Source organism: Cinclus cinclus, chromosome 2, assembly GCF_963662255.1.
Source record: "Cinclus cinclus chromosome 2, bCinCin1.1, whole genome shotgun sequence".
Taxonomy (NCBI): domain Eukaryota; kingdom Metazoa; phylum Chordata; class Aves; order Passeriformes; family Cinclidae; genus Cinclus; species Cinclus cinclus.
The window spans coordinates 86,634,572-86,644,452 of record NC_085047.1 but is presented as its reverse complement, the minus strand read 5'-3'; the positions used below and the strand labels follow the sequence as shown (position 1 = coordinate 86,644,452).

Below are 9,881 nucleotides of genomic sequence, written 5' to 3'. Positions count from 1 at the left end.
CCCTGGGCTTGTCAGGCACTTCTGTAAGACCTGAAGTTCAAAGCATTTTAAGGAATGTTTTCTTGCAACATATTTTGTTTAGCACAGCCAAGCCTCAAGTGAAGGTTTCTGGCACACTCTAAGCAGAGAAAGTTTCAGCACATATAATCACTTTAAAAAAACCCCTCGTAATTACTACATATACAGACATTTATGCATGACAATGGATGGAGCTTTTCTGTATAGCGCATTAAAAACTACCTGAGTTAGGAATATTGACTGTTGGTTAAAAAATTTCGCTGCAAGCATCATAACAAATCAAGAGATTGACTAGCTTGATTTTAGGGCACCCACTTATAAATCCATTACACTTACACTTTCAAGAGGAATTCCTTAAGCCTTCCCCAAAAAATATGGGTCTCTATAGAAGCTTGTGCTATGGCAGTCATGGTGTCTGAAAGGATCCTGAGAACATTCAGTACCTACTATTTTTTAATGATATGATGGGAAACTGTTTCATGCCTGAGAAATAAATGCCTTTTCTATACCGCAGGGGAAGAATTGTGCAACCCCAAATCATTTGCCATGCCTAGGCTAGTCATTAAACACTTGGTTCCAACTATATGAGAAACTGGAGCTCCAGAAAATCATGTTCCCATCCCAACCGCATGCCTTATAAGGAGCTTCTCTTGCCTGTCACGGTTTACCAGTCATGGAGAGTTGAAGCCAATGCTTTGGCGTGCTGCAGGATGGCCTGTGGGTGCATGCTTCCATCTGAACATCAATATGCAGATAAAGCTGATTCATTGATCCTATAATGTGACAGACCTTTTATTACTCTGTGATTGCATACTAATCCAGAGCAAAACAGGTAAAGTGCAAACCTCAGCCCTCTCTGTCTCTCAGCTTACAAACATTTACAGATCAAATACTGCAAATAAAGACCTGGGGTTCTGGTTATCTTACATCAACATGAGCTTTTGAATACCAAGTTCAGATTTATGGTGCACATATTCTTGTATCTTTTACTATACTAGTTTTTATTTTGGCTTCTCCAGGAGAAGAGAGGAGCTGGGCCTGTTCAGCCTTGGAAAGAGATGACTGAAGAGGGATCTCATTAGTGCATATCTAAAGAGTGGATGCCAAGAGGAGGGAGCCAGGCTCTTCTCAGTGGTGCCAATCACCAGGACATAAGGCAAGGGGCAGAAACTGATGCACAGGAAGTTCTACCTGAATATGAGGAAAACCTTCTCTACTTGTGGGGGTGACTGAGCACTGGAACAGATTGTCCAGGGAGGTTGTGGAGTCTCCCTCCCTGGAGATACTCATGAACCATCTGGACAGAACCCTGAGCAATGTGCTGACCCTGCTAGAGAAGGTTGGACCAGATGACCCACTGCTGTCCCTTCCACCTTGACTGATTCTGTGATTGTCTGAACACAGCAACTCCCCAGCCAGTGTATAGTGTTCTTCTGACTTAAATAAAAGACATGCGTGGCTGCTCTTGTTATAAATATTGTCAACGGCTTAGCCTAAATTAAGAATTAACGAGACCAGAAGGCGCAAATCCTCTATATATAGATTTCTGTAACTCTCCAAGTTGGCCCGTGTATTTCTGGCTCCCCAGGGAATGAATGCACGGCCTTGCGCCTGTTGAAGATGAATTCATTGCGCATTGGTGTCCCCGCGGCAGCAGTGGCAGGGTCAGGGTAGGGTGGGGGCAGGGTCAGGGTAGGGTGGGGGCAGTGGCAGGGTCAGGGACAGCGGTCCCAGAGCCGCCCGTGCCCGTGTCTGTGGATGTGTCTGTGGCCGTGTCTGTGGCCGTGCCGTGCCCATTTCTGTGCCCGTGTCTGTGCCCGTGACGCCGGGCCGCAGGCAGCTCGGCCCTGGCGCCGTCCCTCCAGCCGCTCGCTGTACGCGGTGAGGCCGGGCCGTGCCGTGCCGTAGCAACCGGGCGGTCTCGGTCTCCAGGCGCACAGCAGCACCCAGGGCGGCCGGGCAGGCGGCGGTGAGGCTGCGGCTGGAGGCAGGTGAGGGCGGAGGGCGGCCCGGCACCGCGCTGGAGGAGGAGAGGAGGCGGCGCAGGCGGCGGCCCCGGTCCCGCCGCAGGGCAGCGGCAGGCGGGCCCCGGCGCTGGCGCAGGGCTGTGCCGCCGAGCCGTGGTCCTTCACCCCGGAGGTCCCGGCTGCCCTTCCCCGCCCGTTGCCATGCCGTGTATACAGGGACGCGGCCGCAGGTGTAGCGCCGGTGAGCTACATGGCCGGGGCTCGCCCTGGCTCTTGTCCCGCTCTTCCCCTCTTCCTCAGGCCCCGCTGTGGTTTTGCTATGACGCCTCTGCCCTGTTTGAGAAGGGTCCCCGTCAGTGCGTAAATATCTAAAGGGGGGCGGGCGGGGGGGGATGTGTGCCAAGAGGAGGGAGCCAGGCTCTTCTCAATGGTGCCAATCACCAGGACACGAGGCAAGGGGCAGAAACTGATGCACCCAAAGTTCCCCCTGAATAAGAGCAATAACTTCTCTACTTGTGGGGGTGAGCGAACACTGGACAGAATGTCCAGGGAAGTTGTGGAGTCTCCCTCCCTGGAGATATTAAATAACACCCTGACACAATCGTGTGCCGTGTTCTCTAGGGTAACCATGCTTGAGTGAAGATTGGACCAGATGATGCACTGTGGTGTCTTCTGACCTGACCCATTCTGTGATTCTATGATTCCATGTCCGCAGTGGGCAGCCACCAGCCTTAGCCCTCTGCAGTCCCTTTATCTGGGGTTTGGCACTTCAGGTGGTGTGGGGCAGCTTCTTGGGCTGTAAGGTGTGTGGGCTTTCCCAAGGCATTCCCATCTGTCGGGGGCAGCCCAGTGGAGTGCCCTCAGCAAACGTTGCCACCTGCACATTACACACTCTGAGCCAGTGGTGGGTTATGGCTTTAGCAGTATTTTTGCACTGGCCAGAGCTGAAAGGGTAGAGGTGATCAGATGAACTCTGGTTCACCTTTTTAAAATAACCTGTTTGGATTCAGATCTTGGGCTGAAAGTTATCCCAGCTATCATTTGTTTGGAGCTCACTGTTTCCAAGACTTGATGTAGAACTTACTGTTTCCATTGGAAGATGCTTCATCTGCTTGTAAATGCTCCTTTTCATACAGAGCTAGCATTTCATGTTCAGGTGTTGTTCAAGCAACTGGGGGTGGTGCTGGAGGCTAAGGCAAGGGAAAACCTTTGGGCATCTGGAAAATGAGACAGCACACGGGATTCATTCTCTGATGCACACTACTGACTATAATGTGTCTTAGCTATTCCCGTGAGAATACTGTGTACTTTTTCTGCATTCTGAGAGAAAAATGGCACAAGCCTTGTGGCTTGCTGTGGCCTTTCACTGTAGGCATTGTCTGCCACAGCTCCCCTGTTCCAAGCGCTTCCTTTTAATGCCCTGATGCCAAGGCTAGTCAGGGATTGTGCTGCACAGCACCCGGAGTGTTAGGGTGCAGAACAGAGTCCTGCTTTTTTTAAGTCCTCCCTGCCCTTCACACTGTTCATCTCTTTCTTCGTGAGCAGGACAAAGACTGGAGTGGTTTATATGTTTCCATGTGGGTATTTAAACCCATATAAGAGGAATAAATAGCATATTCCATTCGGCAATGAAGAGGGAGAAGGCTAAGTCTTTGTGTTAAATATTTTATCCTGTTTTTGCTTTTACAGTGGGAAAAACGTCTTGATGACAATGGCTAACAGCTGGCCTGCTAGTGATTCATAATATCCCTCATTCGTTCATCTTACTTATTATTAAAAGAAAAACGAAAACATCGATGTCTCAAAGAAATACACTCAGTCACTATATACTACCTTGCTTTGTCTGACGTTTGTCTTCTGCTTATCTGCTGTGTCCTAGTCACACTTGGGCCTTATATCACATTCACACACATAATTCCTTTTCTTTGTGACTCATCTTGTAGTCTTATAGGCAAAGTTATGAATCTCTGCACAAAGTAGCATCTCAGATACTCCCAGGTTTAGTCATAAATTGGATTATAGCAAAGGTAAGGTATACTGCAAAGCAATGATAGAATATGATACAGCTGGCTGAGAGTGTGCCAAAGCAGCACGCTCATTTTTCTAGCATACTGGCTCTTTTTAATGATAATTTGAGGTGGAGAAAGGGAAACAGTATTACCAGTTTCCTGTATTCCTTCTTTTGAGCTTGTGGATCCCTGTCAGGTCTGACTTCAGCCTTTCTTGGGATGGGCAGTAGCTATCATTTTTACTTTCTAATGTTATTTTGCTTGCAGAAAATCCTGATCTCACCCCTGCAGTTTATTATTGGTTGGGCATGTGGAGCTGGTCTCCAGTTCATACTGACCTGTGCATGGCAATATTTTAATTTTTTTAAAACAATGGTTCCTCAGGGTTTTAGAATAAAGTGAAGAGGAGCTGCAAGTCAAGAGATCTATCCATGACTGCTAATCCATCTAAGAGACTTGCCTGGAGTGACTGTGAGTATTTCATCACTATTTTTGCATAGATTCCATGTTCTGCTAGGTAGCTTCCACTTTCCTTTGGAGCACTGTGGTGTGCATGCTGGCTGTGTACAAGCAATTCTGAAGCTGTGCCACTCTCACCTGGGCTTTATATGGGGTGCTGTGCTGGCCTTTGTGTATTTTTGGGGAAGGAAACTGAAAATGACTGTTCAATTGACTATAAACAATGCCTGACTGTATTCAAAGCTTGAGCAGCTGCAAACGTTCACTTGCCTTTCTCTAGAGTTAACATCTGTCACTGCTGCTTCTGCACAGAGCAAAGGAGGGCTGGTAAAATACCAGCCTCTACAGGCATGCCAGCCCAGCATCCTGCTTGTAGGACTGATGACTATGAAAGAACCCAGGCCAGTCTACACTTTATAGAAGCCCTCTGTCACTGAAAGATGATTTCTGAAGATAAAGAGTCTTACTTCCTTTATGTAGTGTTAACTGTGGAACTGTATATCTAAGGAACCTTTGGAACCAGGTTGGTTGTTATAATGCTTGAATTTATCAGGGAGTTCTGATCATATCCCATGCTAGACTGGAGGTTGTTTTGGAGGCACTAAAGGCAGAAGTACCTTCCTTAATATTTTGGGCCAGTTCGATGCATACATTTCTGACCAGTTTATGGTATATGGGCAATGGAGGACTGGGACACAGCAGATGATGTTGGTACTGGGGAAAATGTACAGAAATTTCTAAAGTCCATAGAAAGTAAACTTGGATATAGCAAGGGTATTTAATCAACTAGAGCCAGCTTAGCTCATGCAGAGTATTTTGGGAATGAACAGGAAATACCAAAGTCCTCCTAGAACCTCTGTGCTCAGGAACAGAGGCATTATTGTTGTCATTGCTTCCATTTTTGCCTCAGCACTCTGGAGTCTGAGCTGTTGCTGCTGCCAGTGCAAGTGGAGCTAGCCTAGCAAACCATACTGCCATGCTCAGGTGTGTTCCATGTCCTGTAGAACTTAAAAGGAACCTGGATCTTCATATCCATGATTTCTTGTGCATGCACATGATCCATCACAGCCCAAAGCAGAAACTGACAGTCATTTAAAGTTGAGGCAAGTGATGTGACCGGAGGGAATTTTACCAGCCTTGCAATAAAGTCAGGTTCTTCTGGGGACAGTACTATTGCATATGGTAGGAGTTCAACATACAATTTTTAGAAAATATGTGTTTATTGCATAATGCTTCTAATGTGTATGTAGTGATGGTCTGACAATCTTTGAATGCCTGTTATGTGTTCTGATTTCCAAGACTTAGGAGAGATGTCTTAGGAGTTGGGAGAAGTGTCATTTGGCACTTGGCCATTTGGCAAACTGGACTTACATTTCAGGGCTTGAATTTCAGCATACAAGAGACATTTTCTTTAATAAATTGAAGGTAAATGTATATGGATGAATAAAAAGATGTATCAGCAAGTGGATATGTAGGACTGAGAGCAGCTTTCCAGATTAAGGACATTATTCAGTATAACATAAAGAAAACAAGAGGTGAGCTACGCATATATACAGGACCATGGAATACAGGTCCTGCAGAAAGGAGGGAATGCAGGAAAAGAAAGAATAAATTAATCTCATTTGGTTTTGAAATTGGTTAAACTATAAATGTGGTGTTTCCCTCATTTCTCTTTACAGCAGATGCCTTTGATTCAAAGCACAGACAAGATCCTGAAGATTCCCACAAGGTCCACAAGAAGGAATCAAAAGAGAAGAAAAGGAGACTGGTGGTTGGTCAGTGGAGAACAGATGTACAATCCCTTGTTTCATCTTCTAAATGGCTTCAGCGTTTTGGTCTCAAAAGAAACAAATTATCCCTGTCCCAGATTTTGTCCCAGATTGGATTTCAGCACAGAAAAGGTATAAGACAAATCAATAATAGGATAATAAATCCCCTAACTTTGAATAGTCTGGAGAGTCACACTCATTCTGTGCCCCAGCGTACACAGTGGAGATTTCCGTATTGTCTCATATGATAATGGCAGAAATGGAAGCTCTATCCACAGTTGCTGACATTGCCAGTTCAGAGAACTGAGAAACTCCTTCTCCTTTTGATATGAGAAGGACTTAAGTCTGAGAATGGCTTTCCTTACTCAACTGTACTGTTTCTTTACCTTAGGCTGGAATTCACATCCTCACCAGTATAGCTGTAGCTGGGAAATAGCTGGTGCTGCTGAGACTGTTAATCTTTTTCTTGCAAATAACACAGGATAAGATCTCTGTCTCCTTTCAGATGGCAAACATAATGTATGCCATGCCATAATCTGTGATCCAGTATTGATCCTGAGGGTTAGTAAACATGATTTGGAATAGTATGTTATTTCCAGGTATCCAGCTTTAAGGAAAAAGTTAAATTTAATTAGAATTCAGTCTGCTTTTCGTGCAAAGTCAGACTATAGAAAAATGTCCCTTTGCAGTTATCTGACAGCTGGAGGGGAAGAGTTTGCTAATAATCATTAACCACTGCCATAATGGTGCTTTGCAGAGCATGATAATATATTCTTTTCTTTGAACAGCTTGCTGCGTGAGAAGTAGGAATTGTAATGTATTGCAATAGTTTTAAATTGCATAATTTAAAGTTTTGGCTGGCTTGTGTCCATGGGGCATTCAAAGATCACTAGTGCAGTTCCTGATATTTTGTATGCTGCAGATGAAGAAGGAGCTGTTAAGCGGGGTTAAAGTTGTTATAGTGTTAGGAGCAGAATGTACTAGCTTGGCAGGGCAGCATGGTGTACAGATAGCTGCTTTATGACGTTAACTCTTCCCACCCCTAATGTTTTCCTATCAGTGGAGATCCTGGAGAAGATTTCTAGCTACTGAAAGTGCAGAGTGCAGCCTTTTCCTTAGATGCACTCACTTCTGCACCCATTGAGTTGTGTAAGAGAACTGCATTATCTGTACCAGATTTTGTATTTGGTTTGACAGACAAATATTTGCAAGTCCTGTTGTGAGGTTGCCCAAACCTCACAATAATTAAAGTCCCATGTAGCTTTTTGGCCTATAAGTAATTAGATGTGGGATTTTTCCTCACTTCTGGCTGAACTGGGAGGAAGCAGCAAAAGTAGAGCTATTCTATGGGGGAAAATGAACCAGGAGCCAAAAGGGACTGAAGCCCAGGTAGTGCCCTCACTGAACAGGATACAGTCTTGCAGCAAGGCGAGGTAATTAGCCATGTCTAGGGCCCAGCCAGGAAATGCAGCCAATGACAACATGAGATGCAGCCAGAGGTTGAGAGCCTCAGGGCCCCATCATAGATATAACCAGAAAATAAAACAAAAGTAGAGTTAGAATTTTTCTCAAATTTCTTAATGTCAAGAACTCAATACTTATGCATGTGCCTCACACATGGATGACATACACATCAGCCTAAAAAATACTTGTTTGAAGTAGTCCCAAAGATTAGCAGCTTGATCTTTTGTAAATTTTATGTAGATTATGTGACCACCTTGGGAAAACCTGTGGCTTCTCGATATGCAGATGGTCTGTTTCATCAATACAAGAGAGCACAAGATGGCAGCGTGTATAATGTAAGTGTGGCTGACGTGCTAACTTCCCTATGTGGTTAGAAGTTATTATCACTATAGCACAATGATGAGACCAAAATGTCTTCCTGTGGCATAAAATACGTGTATTCTTTGTGAGAGCTTTATCTTTTGATATTTTTTCTTCTGTTCTGTCAAACTGTTAGTGCTAACTATCAGTGGTAGAAAAGCTAGGTATCTTTTTGCCTTTCTAAGTCTTAGTCTCTTGCCTTGGTGCAGCATTGCAGTAAATCTTTTCCAGACAAGATTGCAGTTTCTAAGCAACATCCACCCTGTCTTGAAAGAAGGAACCCTTAAAGAGAAGATGCTCAGAACCAGTTAGAAAAAAAATTGTAATCAATAAAACAAATGGGGATGCTGAAATAAGAAGACATAATGTGCTGTCATTGCCAATGCAAAGCAGTGCTTTGCTTAGTGCCAGCAGGTCACAAAAGGCTCAGCCTATTCTATAGAGACAGCTAGCTGGATCTCTGCCCAGGCTCATGTTCTAAGGAATGTCTTAGCAACAGCTGCTGGCAGTCCCATTGTTAAGAGGATGTATTCCGATTGAAGAGATGTGCACATGAGTGTGGAAGGGAGAGAGTTAATTTATAAAGGATTTTACAAAAGCAAATGAATTGTAATTTTTTCTGATGACTAGAGTCACTTCTGATGGCACAAAGCTTAAAAATGGGTAAAGAGCCATTTCAGGGAGGCCTTCTCCCTCATTTTATTCCCATTAATTCAATATGAAATATCTACGTAATGTCTTTTAATCTTAGGACATGTTGTGAGCATCATGAAGGGCATTTTTGCTACTATACAAAATCTGGTCAGATATCCTTTAGGTTACTGAATACCATATCGTATACAATTACTACAGGCTTAGAAGAAGCTGTTCAAACCAGAGCAGGTACTGAGAAGAGCTGGTAGGATGAACTGCAGTGGAGTGATGATCTTGTAAGAGGGCTTGTTTGATGCTCAAATGTAATCCTGAAAGAAGACAGAAGAAGGGTAATATTATTGCCCTTGAATGCTCTAGAAAGACAAATTACAGGGATAGGGAGAAGCTGTAGTTTTTCTATGCTTAATAGCATGCTAGTTCAAAAATAAATGGGTATGAGCTGAATGAATAAAATTAGGCTGGACAGTCAGAAGTTTTCTGGCCCTCAGAGAAATGGAATTCTGCACTTGCTTACTACACGTGAGGGAGTATTCTAAGAAAAGTGCTTTATTTTAAGATGGAGTTTGGTCAATGTAGTGCAATAAACCCCTTTGTATGAATCTGACTGTCATGGAAGGAAACTGGATTTCTAAGTGCTCCTTCTCAGGCTGACATTCCTTTGGCAGACTGCCTGAGACTCTGTATGTGGGAGGCACATTACAGGGACCAAGCTGATATTAAAGAACACAGAAAAATACAAATGAGAGGGAGAAGTGTGCAGACTGACACACAAAATTTATCCCTGAGAAATGTTCTTGTTTAAAAACATTTATATTTCCAAGGTTTTGTACTTAGTCCTGGAATGGATGTTGGGGTAGAAGGCAACCAGTAAATCAGCTCACATGGGCCAGAGATGTTGGGGGAATCTGTGGTGCATTTTTAGACCCACGGGTCATGGTGAATGTGTATACACTTATTCATAGTGAAGATGTGCTGGTTTTAATTTTAATACTGCTTCTAGATTTTACTGTAAAAGATATGGGAAGTTTTAGTTATTGATTGCAGTTATCTGAACTAAATTTGCCTAAGCACCTACCCACAAATAGTTAATCTGTAATGCTGGTCATTGTTAGTGAAATAATAGTACAACAAGAAACATCTTACATTTTCCTTTCAAATGCTAAAGACAAGGTGGAGATTGA

General features: G+C 43.9%; 1 protein-coding gene across 1 annotated transcript in view; it reads left to right on the top strand.

The window, feature by feature from the left end:
• The first annotated feature begins 4,425 nt into the window (after window positions 1-4,425).
• The window catches only part of VWA3B (von Willebrand factor A domain containing 3B), a 55,359-nt gene continuing 49,903 nt past the window's right edge, over window positions 4,426-9,881 (top strand). The window contains 3 exon segments of the mRNA XM_062515023.1: window positions 4,426-4,465; window positions 6,133-6,354; window positions 7,927-8,021. Coding sequence (XP_062371007.1) covers window positions 4,426-4,465; window positions 6,133-6,354; window positions 7,927-8,021 — 357 coding nt within the window.